The sequence below is a fragment of the Mucor velutinosus genome (genome assembly GCF_035048745.1).
Source record: "Mucor velutinosus strain NIH1002 chromosome Unknown tig00001569, whole genome shotgun sequence".
Lineage (NCBI taxonomy): Eukaryota > Fungi > Mucoromycota > Mucoromycetes > Mucorales > Mucoraceae > Mucor > Mucor velutinosus.
The window spans coordinates 1,033,246-1,047,630 of NW_027041921.1; the positions used below are offsets into that span (position 1 = coordinate 1,033,246).

Genomic DNA, 14,385 nt, shown 5'->3' on the forward strand with positions numbered 1-14,385 from the left:
AAAACTATCACATTTGCTCCATTCAAGTCATCTGTGGGATGGTCTGTATTTAAAGAGTGGACTGCAATTGAGATTCGTATCCATTGTAAACCCAAGTATGCGAAAAAGCGTCGACGTTAGCATGTTGACACAAACCATTTTCCTGTTTAGGAATACCCATTGCGTAAACCAATTCCATAACCAACCAAATGTTGAAAGTTGTGGGTAAAGCTTCGAGAAGATTCAAATAGCCGTAGTCTGCTGTATATTCCGTGCTATTGAAAGTACGTCCTGCTATTAACCACAGCTTCCATACAAGCCCTATGACGAATATAGAGGGAGATTATGGAGGAAATGGCGAGCGAAAAAGAAATCCAATTCACTGAATACCAGCATATATGTCCGAATTTAGGTCAGAGGAGAATTAGATTTTACGACGAAACCATATTAGGGAATGTCGAGACGAAATGCATTGCGTTTTCCTATTACCTAAAAGAGTAAATCAAAAGAATACATAAGGCTTGAGTTTGGATCAGAATTGTTGGCAGGTATCAACAAGCATTGCTTTTACATCTAAAAATGTCTTCTACTACTATCAACACCCCTACTAATCTCCCTCAAATGGAGTATGCTCGTCTGGGAAACACCGGCATGAAGGTGAGCCGTCTTTGTTTGGGCTGCATGTCTTTTGGCAGCTCCAAGTGGAGTCCTTGGGTAAAAGATGAGGAAGAAAGCATTAAATTTATCGAAGAAAGCTACAAGCTTGGTATTAACTTTTTTGATACTGCGGATACTTACTCCAATGGCGAAAGTGAAAGAGTGCTTGGCAAGGCCTTAAAGAAGATTGGTGCTCCCAGATCTCGTGTTGTTGTTGCTACTAAAGTCAACTTTCCCGTCCAAGACGATGTCTCTGTTTTTGATTTATTCGCTGGTAAGGCTCCTGAATTCGTTAACCGAGTTGGCCTTTCTCGCAAGCACATTATGGATGCTGTGGACGCTTCGTTGAAGAGACTTGATTTGGAGTATATCGATCTTTACATCATTCATCGCTTTGATCCAGTAAGTTTAAACTTTGTGACACACTCCTTCAATACTAATGCTATGTTTGACAGGAAACTCCCATTGAAGAGACTATGGAAGCACTCAACGATGTCGTTTGTTCTGGCAAAGTGAGATATATTGGTGCTTCTTCAATGGCTACTTGGCAGTTCCAAAAGATGAACCATATTGCCGAGCGCAATGGATGGGCTCAATTTGTCTCTATGCAAAACTTGTATAATTTGGTTTACCGTGAGGAAGAGCGTGAAATGGTCCCATATGTTCAGGATGCCAAGATTGGAATGACACCATGGTCTCCTTTGAATGCTGGTTCACTTGCTGGAAAGAAGAGAGATATTACTGAGCGTAGTCGATCCGTGTTTACTGCTGATAACTGGCATCCCTCTAGTTTGCAAGAGAGCAACAACGTCATTATGGATAGAATAGGCGAGCTCGCAAACAAATACCAAGCCACGTATTCTCAAATCGCTATGGCATGGCATTTGGCCAAGCCCTATGTTTCTTCTCCCATCATTGGCGTCTCAAAGATGGAACAACTTTACGATTTAGTAGGGTGTTTAAAGATTAAACTAACCAATGAAGAGGTTAAATACCTTGAAGAGCCTTACACTCCAAGAGCGGCTATACTCCAAGTTTAAATTCAATAAAAAAATGATTTTTTACAAAATCTTACGAACCATTCGACACTTCGGGTGGTTTCCTGACCTACGCTTCGATTTGGCGGAAACCAACCTACGCTCAAACGGCTCGCTCTGCCGCAGGGCCTTTGGCTAATATTGCAAAATTAATAAAGCTAAAATGTTAGAAGAATCCTGATTGTTGATTGATATAAAATCACTAATCATATGAAAGTTTATGCTTCGGATGGTTCTTTACCTTCGCTTCGCGTCGGTGAGAACCAACCTGCGCAGCGGCAGCTCGTGCTACTAATTGCTCTTGCGTATCTTATCAAAATACTGCTACTTTCATTTTGACCCTCCACTTACACATGAAAACCCTTCATATTATCTGTGGATCTGATTCTTATGTGATGCTCTACATCCATATACACGTAGCTATTTCATATACGGGCAAGTATCATAGAGATATTATCCCTTTTAAGTCCTTAGTGTCCCTGATACAGCAAAATCTAAGTGCACTTGAGTTGCGTTTTCTCGCGCTCAAGGCCGTTTTAGATTGTCAGAATAGCACCAAACAATTGCTCTCATTTGGCAGTTACTTTCTGCCACCTTTGCTCAACTTTTTAAGGATCAAAAAAACATGGCCAAAAACCGACCAAAAAGCATGAGGTACCTACCCCTCATGGTTTTTATTGAAAATCAAACGATCGCGTTTTTGACCTTGATAATGAAGATTTTTACTAAGGTATATCTTGAATCAAAATGTTTCTATCGATTCAATGTAACCCTTGAAATCATCATTGTGGAACTTTGATATGTAAAATCTCGACTTTTTGGCCAGAAACTTCTTTTCATATTTTCATAAATTACTCGATACGTTTATTTAAAACATCTGTCTTACTTGGTACCATTAGATACGCCTTGAAAAGTACTCCAAGAAGCTTAAGGATGCGTAGGATGATCATCACGTTTTACTTAGTCGGATCTGGCAAAATAGTTCAATCGAGTCGAAATTTTTTTAAATTTGGCCAATCTAGAGTAAACTACGAATCTGAGCTTGACTTAATTTTGGCTGGTGAGGCTGGCTGGCAAACTCAATGCTCTTTTCATAAGGCAATACAGTAATAAATACCCTTGAAGCGTATGGAAAGTAGGTGGCAAGTCATAGAACTATCGTTGATTATGCTATTTTCTTGCATTCTATATTTAATAAAGTTAGTCTGGACATTGACGATTTATGGGCTGTATAACATATCTGCAGTAAATAGGGAAATCTCTGAGGCTTTAGGTCGTCGTTCAAAGAAAACTTTGACAGCATTGAGCAGAGGAAAGAGGGTAGAAATAACAATGGGTTTTGTTGATTGATTTTAAAGTCATTTATCATATATGAGCCAGGCCTGACAGATGCCAGGCAACGTAGTTTCTATATTAGGGTTGTAAAAGTGTCTAGGGACTGAACATTTGTTATAATATGATAATAGCAGACGCATTCAAAAAATGGTAGAAGAGATACTATGTGTACAGGGGATGAGATCATGCAACGAACGATTCAGAGCTTGAATTAGATCTATGATCACTTGTTGAGATTCTATCATGGACATACTCTCATAAAAGTCATTGTCTTTGACGCGGGAGGAAACCTAATGTTCAAATGCAACAGTGATATGAAGACTCGACATCAAGAAGGCTTCATTTCCTTGCTAACCTACATTATGGCATGAACATTTATAACAGGCGGGCACTTTCAGTACCTCAGATATAAAGCTCTATAACAAAAGTAGATGAAAATACATAAGCTAAGCTATTCGACTCGTAAGCTCCTTATGAGCCTCCTAAATCATCATTGCCTTCATAGGAAGGCATTCAGCCAGTGGCAAAATATTTAAATTCCCGTTAAAATTTATTGTTCTGATTTGCTAATTCTTGATCAAATTCTACTCAATTCAGTTCGTTTTGCCAGATTAGACTATATAAGTTGCACGAATTATCTTATGCTCCCTTAAGCTTTCTAGAAGTACTTTTCAAGGCCTATCCAATGGTACTAATTATTAGAGATATTCTGAATCAACTTATTGAGCAAGGTGTGAAAATGCGAAATGGCATTATGGGCCAAAATATCGAGATTTTACTTATGAAATCTTCACAAAAACGGTTTCAGGGGCTGCCTTGGATCAGTACAATCATTTTGCGGCCAAAAATGCGATCATTTGATTTTCGGTGAAATCCTTGATATACCCTTCATGCTTTTTGGTCGATTTTTGGCAATATTTCTTTCATCCCCAAAAAGTTGAGCAAACCTAATAGTATGTAATTGCGGGATGAGGGTAATTGTTTGGCGCTATTCTGGCGGTCTAAAAAAGCTTCTAACGCTAAATATCACTGTTCGAATTCGCACAATTTTGCTGTGTTTTGCATAGTTTCAAGTGGTAAGAGGTAAGGCAAGTAAGCTGCATATCCGCTTATGAATTGCTTTTATTGATAAGACTTGATATATCGCTGGAGCATCAAGATTCACATACTTGAAGGGCTCTTGTATGAAATTGAAGAGTTATAATACAGCTTACAGCATTTTGATGATACGGACGAAGGGCAATCGTACGCTATGCTATGCAAGAATAATTACGAGGCTCGTTTCATTCACTGTGTTGATGATTCAATAACAGCACATTTTATTTCCATGTTATCTACAAAACTGATACATAATAGAAGTATTAATTTGCAATGTTTATATTTGCAGTGAGTCGCATAAACTAGGATCAGATTCAATTGAGAGTTTTCCCTCCATCTCTGAAGGCTATGTGTCGCTAAATCAACTGCACCAAATGTCAAGAATGAGATTTCATAAATGATGATATTGGTTGCTATGTCGGTAAAGGTTTACATTGTCAAAACTATGTAATATAGCATGTATTTCAAGCAGAAAATAACTCTACATACTCTTTTTCAGGAGAGTTCGATATTGAATCATTCATGCTTTGGACATAGCAACTCCTGAAGATTGAATTAACAAATATGCTACTACTACTATCGTAGCACAATAAGCAACAAGGAGAATCACATAAGTGTATGTGTTCTAAAGGGGCTATCGAAAAGATTATGCCATTCATCCAACCTTCTTTTCCTCTCATCATGTGTCGTTTTGGTTGAGTATTGTCTATTTAGGTTTGTTTAATATATATACTTTTTATTAAAATCGACGTATATCTGAGCGAATAAATTGCTTATTGAAATTCGCAATGTTTCCCATTTAAAATGCAACAGTTCAAATTAGCCAGAATCATGATGTCCATTGCGGATATTGCTTGGCCTGGGTATATACTTTAGTTGCATATATTGCAATCAAGCCTGTTGTATTTGTTTTAGCGGGAAACAGCGCTATTAGGAGTGGGGGGGGCCACATGAAATGAACGTCATCTTCTTGTACAGAAATGAAGGCAAATTTTGCAGTTGATGACAAAAATCGCATTGTTATATGAATTTCTTAATCGTCCCGTACGCAATCTTGTGGATGACTCCTGAATTCTCCGGGTTCTTTATATCTCATATAACGATCTTCTTGTAGAGCCGTTTCAGCGTGGATACTCTGCTAAATTGGCTACATGACTTTCTGTAGTCCATACTAAAGTAATCATCATACTGTAACACTAAATCTCCTCTTTCTTTTTGTCATTTTAAACTTGTATAGAACAGCATGTATATAAAGAAGCTTTATTTCCCTTTTTTTTTCTATCCTAAAAACACTCTTCTTGTACAATATCTATTTAATTCACCATGAAATCCGCTGTATTCTCAATCACCATCTTTCTGCTTGTAATCACAGCATTTTTGATCGAATCTTCAAACGCACTCTCGCACCCACTAGACATGATTGTTTCCAGCGTTGACCGCCACAGTAGAAATGTTGCCAGGTATGTAATCTTTTAGGGTAGATTGAGATCACAGTTGGCTCATACTTCACACCACATGAAGCTTCTTGGTAAAAAGAAGATCGCATAGCAAAAGCAAGAATAAGACCAAAAGCAAGAGCAAGAAGAGCAGCGACTGCAGCAAGCGATATTGCTCTATGAAATTAAAGCCGTGTCCAAAAGATTGCCCTCAATCCTGTGGTTATTTGGGTAAGCTAACGAATATACTTCATTTTCGAATGCTCTTTATTGACATAATTTTTATAATAGATTCCCCTGATCCATGCTGCCCCTTGCTAGGCAAACCAACCTGTCCTGATTATTAATTTAAATGTACCATATCATAGTTTTTTATATAAAAGCATCAAGCTAAATAAAATTTACATGTATTCTCTCAGCTAAGAATGTCTTTCAAGACGTCTATGCTCTGTATTAGAGGCGGTAAAATGGTCGAAAAATAGCTTTTCCACATGAGAAAAAAGACCACAGCCAATAAGACGCCTAACAACGTGCCTGCCACCACTTGAGCTCGTGTGTGATGCTGCAACCTTACACGAGACCAGATAACAGACAAAGAGAAACAATGAAAGACGATCAGCAACAAATATTTATATGGGATTGTCGGTGTCACAAGTACGACGCAGGTTAGATAGCTGGTGAAGAAGCTGATTGCAGTCGAATGGGATGATGGCATACCATAGCTCTTTTTAGATTTCTCCTTTTTGCTAGGTAGCGGACGTGGCTGCTTGATTATATTCTTGAGCATCTTGGCAACCAGAGTAGCTGCGATGGCACTTGCTGTAAAGTAAACCATGTGGATTGACCGTAAATAAATAATTGTGAAAAAAGTACAAGTAATCACAATCTCACGAGTCTAAATCTGTATTAGTTGCTATTGTTGCGAAGATGATTATTTTTTTAGTTTATTTACATGAGACAGTATGTCAAGGAGGAAGCTATTTGTCATTTGCCAATTAGTGATAGATTAATAGTGTAGGACGCGTTTTTTTTTTTTTTAACAAGGAAAGAAAGAGAGAGAGAGAGAGAGAGGAAGGACAACGGAGGAAAGCGGATTTTGTACAAGGTGGATAAATAATTCTTTTCAAGCGCTAGCAATAAAGGCACAAGGTATGATGGCTTACTGCCGAACAGATGTCCATATATCAATGTTGCGATTGATATTTTCAGCACAGAATTTCAATGGAGGGAGCAATTCACCCACAGTTTGATAAAGCTCTAGCGCTACATTTCTCATGAATGAAAGTTGGAAATCAGCCAATGTCACTTTACCGCGTTCGTGGATGGCTATAGAAGGGATTCCTAATTCACGCTCCAGATCGCCTTGGATAAAGAATTCTTCGGCTAGTGTTATAGCCCAATTTTTGGCATTGTCAAAAGGTCTTGCCTACAAGAAATCGTTTAGCAACCTATCTTCAATCCATTAAGCATGATAGCAATACTAACACAGTTACTGACATCCGCGCATTTCATAATGATACTGCATAAGATCATTCTCTCTTTGTCTCGAGAGGCATCGTCTGTTAAATCCATGGTGTGTGATTGCAAACGCTGAAGTTGTTCCTTGAAGCTCTCCACGTATTCCTGATGACAGCTCATGTCAGTGCATAGAATACTCTGTACTATGATCTTGCGGAAATCTATACTGTAATTCAGTTCATACGCTCACCATCACCGCGCAATACCCGTTACCTTTGTATTCACAATGTGATTTGATGTCGATCATGGCATTAAAGTAGTGCTTACGGAGTAAGTTGAAGAATGCCATAGAATGATAATTCTCCAAAACCGACTTGTCATTGTACAGTACGGCTAAAGGCGTCGCAGTGGTAATCTATATACTAAAATCAACATGCCATTTTTTTTTCCTGCTGTTGCTCTATCCAACTTGCCATGAAACCATTATTGACTCCTGGATGTCCAACATCATGTCCAATTGCTGCCATCAGTAAAGAGAGTACATCGATCGGTCTCAGTAATAACGCCATGCTCTCAGAAGCGATTGAATTCAAGAAATACCATGTGGACTGCATCACATCAACTGCATGTCTGAAATTATGATACGGATTTGAGTTGTGATACGAATTGCAAACGTCAAAAATCAAGTTGTACAGCGCATCTATTTTTGGATATATTAATTTACATGTGTTACTCGAGTAAACTTTGTTTGTCATGTATATACCATTCGTCATTTGAAGTGATTTGAGTTGAGAGTGGTATTTTTGAAATGTTTGGTCCAGCATATAAAACACGCAATAGACTAAATCAATGTCGTCTAATCCAAGAGGAGAAAAGTTCCAATCTTTGATAAAGCTTTGCAAAAACGACTTTCTCTCGCTATCATGCTATGAATAGGGCTGATCGTTTAGAGTTTATGTCGTAATTTACCTGGTCAGAGAAGACATTCGCGATCTTCCTTCTATGGTAGGTTGTGGGGTATATTGCTTTATAATGGCGTCCGATAACCTTTCAGTCGAGTTAAAATTTAGCATTTATCATCTCTATTCGAACGTTTGTTACCAATGATGCTCGTGTTGAGTCGAGTATAGTTTTTGAAGTCGGCCCTGAAACTGGCTCAAGGCGGATTGTTTTGTTTTGTCTGTTAATTTTGACTGATGTGGTTTGTAATCCCTGAATAAATTCTACATTGTGCTTGAATTCAGTATAAATTCATGACCACGAGTGTACATACACATACCAAAAAAAGCGTTTTAATGACAGGTTCCCGGAATGGTTTCAAAACGAAATCAAAAGCACCCATCTGAATGCACTTCAACATCAAACTGGTGTCATCCTTTTCAGAACAAGCTAAAGCGGAAAAAAGTGAGTGAAATATGCCATTTTGATTGTGATAAATTCGTAAATTTACCTATAGGCACAATATGTAACAACGAATAGTATTGAATCGACTGACATATTTTTCCAAATAGATCCCAGTGTCGATCTATATCAATAATGAATATACAGGGAAGACTGTGCTGCTTTTTGGCCATGATGAACAGCATGGCTTCTTGCAAGCTCGAAATTAGATGAACTATACAGTAGTGAATACAAGGTATGATGTGAAACGATGGTTTTTCTACCTACCCTTCTGAAATACATGTTGTAAAATTGCCAGATTTGCATCTGATGGATTGCTTGCAAAAGCAACAACAAAGTCAATCATCGAATCTGGCATGTATGATGTCTGTCAAAATCTGAAGTACAATACAAGAGATTTTTTCAAGAAAAAAGTGAAAAAGAGAAAGAGAGAGAAAGGAATACAAATAATGGAAAATACAAATGATATTGACATTATCTTAACCAGAATATCATTGGGTCATCAGAGGGCAGTTTTGAAACGTTTTCATACGTTGAACACCCGAAAGGAGCACCAAAAGATTGATCTATTATAGCTTTAAGACGACAATGTAGATCTTTGATCTGGCCTGCAGGTACAATGCAAAGCAGCATGTAGAATGTACTGGAATGTGGATTTCTAATTGAAGAATCAAAGAGTCAGGAACTTTTGATCTAACTTTATTGCTTGTTCTATATCTCTCTTCATGGCGGTTTCATTTGACTCGGGCATATATCTAACTTTGGGCGAGGTGGGTTGATTCCTTGAATGGTCCAATGCATTGCTGCAAGATCTCATTTCACTTAGTCATGTATTACATTTGAAACATCGACTTGGTTTTGTACACTAATGAAAGAAGGAACATACATACATATTAAGATATGCTGCAATAAACATAGTATACAGATTGGATTGCTTTTAGAGAAAGAAATCAAATAATAACGTGAGTATATCATGAGTTAACAGGCGATTTTATTAGTATGGATGGGCTTGTCGTAATAAATATATATCAAATACATTTACCGCGGACATATACATAATTTGAAATCTCAGATTTGACATCCATGATTCAATTATTAGCCATCCGATAGTATATTTGCAGTTGAGGATATACAACCAAAGATTAGAAAAGTCAATATGGTTTTAGAGCAATTTAATAGAATCCCATGAGAGAAGAGGCGTTTTGCCCATACAAAACTTGCAGAAATTCAATGTTCCTGATTGACCGTTATTAAAACAAGGATTATTATCAAAGTTATTCGTTTATTAAATTTAACACATGTGCATTGGTGGCCATTACAATGTTTGATTCAACGAATCACCAAATGCGAATGCCTCATGCGATGCCTGTTTGATGGCGTATACCTGATTCAAATATACCGTATATATCGATTAGCTTACCGCCTCCAGAAACTCGAATGATCGATAATCCGAGGCGGATAATTGCAACGCTTGTTTCAGAAACAAACATATTTATGTATCATGTTTGGCTCTTCAAAACACATGGCATGCATATATTACGAATGACATAAAATACACGCATTCAACAACTGGTAATGCATGCTAATGATAGCCATAAGATTCATTGTAGTTATGGTGCTGGCAAAAGATTTAAATCCCGACAGATTCCAATTAGAAGATCATTCGGCCATGTTTGGACAAGAAAAATCGTTTTGGGATCAAAACTCGGAAAAACAATAAGAAAACACACCAAGTAAATTAAGTAACAAAAAAACTAGCATTGATGCTCTATCTGATGGTGCTATTATAAGAACTATTCCCCACACAAGGGTCTGGAGTAAAATAGGAAAATCAGAAAACATGTTTTTTGCAAATAAGTCAACAGTTATACTAGATAAACTCAAAACAGATCATTCAGATCCATAGATTAAGCTTCCGCGGTCATTCTGAATAATGATATATCATAGTAAAAAGTCAATATTTGGAGGTGAAAAATGGGATCGTTTGCAAATCAACAGTTTTTTTTTTTTGGATGATATTTGGTTTATTAGAAATAAATTAAACACATCAAGGGATGGACAAGTGTAAAAAATCAACAGTTTTGATGAGGTATCCCTTATGGAAAATTGCCAAAATTTTTGAAAAAATTTTTTTTTTCTGAGAAATGAACATTGGAACATGAGTCTAGTTGAGCCATGACATTTGGTGCCAATCTGAGGTCTCAAAACCAGTTTAAACGGGAGATATCAAGGGTTGAAGTGGCAAATGAGTGTAAAATGGCAGTTTTTAAAGGATTGTTTCGAGACCAAGACATCCAGCTACCCCATCTAACGCAATTGCGCATACAACTCGGAGACGTCAGTAATGTCGTTATATTTTTTATATTGCACGGCAAGAGCGTAATGAAGTGGAAATGAGCTGCTCTTTAAAGAGGTGCTGACATGCTATAATCACCGTAGCAATGCCTTCAGCAATCCATACTTTTATTATATTTATTTGAATCAAACTGCTCTATTTTGGCAAAGGATGAACAGCAAGGCTATGTCGAGCGTAAAATGCATCGCTGTATGTGCCAGTCAAAGCATAAATGATAGAAAGCTGGCCTCACATCGAACATTTGAATGTTGAAATCCACTCTCCCGTGACTCCAACAAAGTAGGTTACCCTAGTCACAGAAAATAAGAAAATTTTTGCAATTTGATATTGCTTCGAGGAACTTGCAAGTGTAGAAACCCCCTCTTTTAACTTCTAGACATTGCAATGTAAGATATTATTGATTTTCCCCTCTTGACAGCAAGTAGAACAGCAGTAATGGAAAAAAAATAGCAAACATTTGGCATAGCATTTGAAAAAAAATGGCATTGTATCATTGCTGATCTTTGGCATTTCAATCAGTCAATATGTTGGCTTATTCAGTGGCTTTTCATACGAATCAATGATATATCTTTGCCGCTATAATACTATCAGCGTCTTGATATAGCAGTGGTCTGCATTCTGCTTGTTTTATCTGCTATCAATGGGTTGATTTATACCGGCTACCATATCAAATACTCATATGAAATGCCAAATTGAATTCTAGGGTTAGTCTTCTTGTCCAAAAGCGTCTCGCTGCCTCCGTCCTCAAGTGTGGTCAAAGAAAGATTTGGTTGGATCCCAATGAGGTCAACGAGATCTCCAACGCCAACTCTCGTAAGTCATTTTGCCCATGGGGAAGGGAGTGATTGAGTAGGAACTGATGTAGTGTTCTTGTTTAGGTGCTAACATTCGTAAGCTCGTAAAGGATGGTCTTATTATCCGTAAGCCCGAGATCTCTCAATCTCGTTTCCGTGTCCTCGAACGTGCTGCTGCCAAGCGTAACGGTCGTCATATGGGTCATGGTAAGAGAAAGGGTACTGCTGATGCCCGTATGCGTAGCCAAGTCATCTGGATGCGTCGTATGCGTGTCCTCCGTCGTCTTCTTGCCAAGTACAGAGAAGCTGGTAAGATCGATAAGCACTTGTATCACCACCTTTACCTCAAGTCCAAGGGTAACGGTTTCAAGAACAAGCGTGTTTTGATGGAACACATCCACAAGGCCAAGGCTGAGAAGGTCCGTGCTAAGACTCTTGCTGAACAAGCTGATGTCCTTCGTGCCAAGAACAAGGCTCTCCGTGAACGTCGTGCCAACAAGAAGGCCGAGAAGCTCGAAGCTCGTCAATAAATTATTAGTGTTTACTAGTTTTTTTTTTACTAAAATAGATAATAATTTCCATCATACACATATATTGATTTGAGGGGGGGGGGAGGATGTGTCATCTTTTTAATTTACTATGTTTATTGCTCGCTTTTTCGATTAATTTTGGGTGCTTGATGTAAGGTTCGATTGTATAGAATCATAACCAAAGTGTGTGAGACGCTCGCTCAGAATGTCGAAATAGTTTTATTAAATGCTCAGATGCTGAACAAAGATTTGTTATCCAAGCTCTTCATGAAATGTGTCTTTAGACAGCCAGCACCAGAGGACTCTTGACAGCGATACTAATAATGGCTCCAGTAGCTCTTCATTGAATGTGTATCTAGACAGACAGCGTACTTGCCAGGCTATTTAAGGAGATGTGGTTCTTGAATAGGATGATGCCGTTTATGATTTGGCTCTTTTATCTTGAAAAAATAAAGGGTTTTATCAATGCATGCGCCCTTTCTTCCTTGCTAGCAAATGCTTACATTTGCTGAAGACGAGAACACGACAGTTTAACATTTACCTTGAACAGACTCTAGTTTATGATTGGAAATACAAAGTAGTTATATGCTGGATGGTAGATTCAACCAACCAATGGAAGTACTTGCTTACAGAAGTTGGGCCCAATATACTGAGCCCTCATCATCAAGCTAAAGGCCAAAGAATATTCTAGTTGAAGGCATACATGTTCTTCTCGCTTGAGAATGCCATGTTGATTACCTCGCAGGCTAGGCCATGCCAGTATCAAGTTAAACATACTTTGTTTATCATGGATTTATCACATATTTCACTTTTGTGGGGTACTGTAATTATAGGAAAAATATCCAGCATCATCGAGCATACCAAGTTCCTATCTGCAGCTGCGCTGATCAAGCAGCTCTTGAGAGAAAAGCAGTGTCAAGACACATTGGAGCTCGCGGATCTCACATTGAGCCAATTGACAGCTCGAGAGTGCTAGCCCAGCCAGATGTGGTCGACGTTGAAATAATGGCTCTCTTCCTTTGCTTCGCTTCGGTGAGAGTCAACTTCCGCAGCAGCAGCTTGCGCTACCAATTGCCCTTGCGTATCTTGTCAAAATATTGCTACTTTCATTTTGACCCTCCACTTACACATGAAAACCCTTCATATTATCTGTGGATCTGATTCTTATATGATGCTCTACATCCATATACACGTAGCTATTTCATATACGGGCAAGTATCATAGAGATATTATCCCTTTTAAGTCCTTAGTGTCCCTGATACAGCAAAATCTAAGTGCATTTGAGTTGCGTTTTCTCGCGCTCAAGGCCGTTTTAGATTGTCAGAATAGCACCAAACAATTGCTCTCATTTGGCAGTTACTTTCTGACACCTTTGCTCAACTTTTTAAGGATCAAAAAAAACATGGCCAAAAATCGACCAAAAAGCATGAGGTACCCCTCATGGCTTTCATCGAAAATCAAACGATCGCGTTTTTGATCTTGATAATGAAGACTTTTACTAAGGTATATCTTGAATCAAAATGTTTCTATCGATTCAACGTAACCCTTGAAATCATCTTTGTGGAACTTTGATATGTAAAATCTCGACTTTTTTGGCCAGAACCTCTTTTCATATTATTGTGAATTGCTCAATGCGTTTATTCAAAACATCTACGTTACGTGGTACCATTAGGTGCGCCTTGAAAAGTACTCCAGGAAAGCTTAAGGAAGCATGGGGTGATAATCATATTCTAATAGTCGAATCTGGCAAAATAGTTGAATCAAGTCGATAAGCTCTCAGGATCTGTCCAATCTAGAGTAAACTACGAGTCTGAGCTGGAATTAATTTTGGCGGCTGGTGGCAAATTCAATGCCCCTCTAACCATGAAGGCACTACAGTAATATACGCTTTTGAAGTGTATCGAAAGTATGTGGTAATTTACATAGTACTATCATTAGCCATGATAATTTCCGTGCGTTCTATATTTAATAACACCAGTCTATCAAAATACTTGTTAGATCAGCTTCTTTTCTTTTTGAGGCTCTGAAAGTGTTTAGGGACCATAAATTTATTACGTTGCGATGGCCATTTCGACTCTTCCGTTGGGTTTCTGACCCACGCTTTGCTTTGGCGAAAATCAACCTACGTTCAGGTGTCTTGCCCTGTCGCGGGCCATTGGCTACTATTGAAAAATTAATAATAGCTAAAATGATGGAAGAAACTTGATTGTCGATTGATAGTAATTTAATATAAAATCTCTTCTAATCATATATGAACCGAGATGGAAGGGGTGAATTGGCCAATGCAGAAGCATTTTCTTCAAG

The 14,385-nt window shown here is 38.2% G+C and overlaps 4 protein-coding genes across 4 annotated transcripts; 3 read left to right on the forward strand and 1 right to left on the reverse strand.

Annotated features, from left to right (window-relative positions):
* Positions 1-558: 558 nt before the first annotated feature.
* Positions 559-1,676, forward strand: cct1_2 (chaperonin-containing T-complex alpha subunit Cct1; the record flags this gene model as incomplete). The annotated part of the gene is made up of 2 exons (XM_064831691.1): positions 559-1,038; positions 1,092-1,676. 2 exons carry the CDS (start codon positions 559-561, stop codon positions 1,674-1,676), a joined length of 1,065 nt encoding a protein of 354 aa, XP_064677971.1.
* A 3,753-nt stretch (positions 1,677-5,429) lies between these two features.
* On the forward strand, positions 5,430-5,889 carry ATC70_012521 (uncharacterized protein; the record flags this gene model as incomplete). The annotated part of the gene is made up of 3 exons (XM_064831692.1): positions 5,430-5,566; positions 5,628-5,773; positions 5,834-5,889. The coding sequence occupies 3 exons, from the start codon at positions 5,430-5,432 to the stop codon at positions 5,887-5,889; spliced, it is 339 nt and encodes a 112-aa protein (XP_064677972.1).
* An 812-nt stretch (positions 5,890-6,701) lies between these two features.
* On the reverse strand, positions 6,702-8,574 carry ATC70_012522 (uncharacterized protein; the record flags this gene model as incomplete). Its single annotated transcript, XM_064831693.1, has 9 exons — positions 6,702-6,968; positions 7,028-7,221; positions 7,274-7,393; positions 7,470-7,700; positions 7,764-7,918; positions 7,970-8,047; positions 8,102-8,223; positions 8,280-8,389; positions 8,451-8,574. The coding sequence occupies 9 exons, from the start codon at positions 8,572-8,574 to the stop codon at positions 6,702-6,704; spliced, it is 1,401 nt and encodes a 466-aa protein (XP_064677973.1).
* Positions 8,575-10,968: 2,394 nt separating this feature from the next.
* Positions 10,969-12,081, forward strand: ATC70_012523 (uncharacterized protein; the record flags this gene model as incomplete). Its single annotated transcript, XM_064831694.1, has 3 exons — positions 10,969-11,036; positions 11,461-11,570; positions 11,636-12,081. 3 exons carry the CDS (start codon positions 10,969-10,971, stop codon positions 12,079-12,081), a joined length of 624 nt encoding a protein of 207 aa, XP_064677974.1.
* Positions 12,082-14,385: the final 2,304 nt, after the last annotated feature.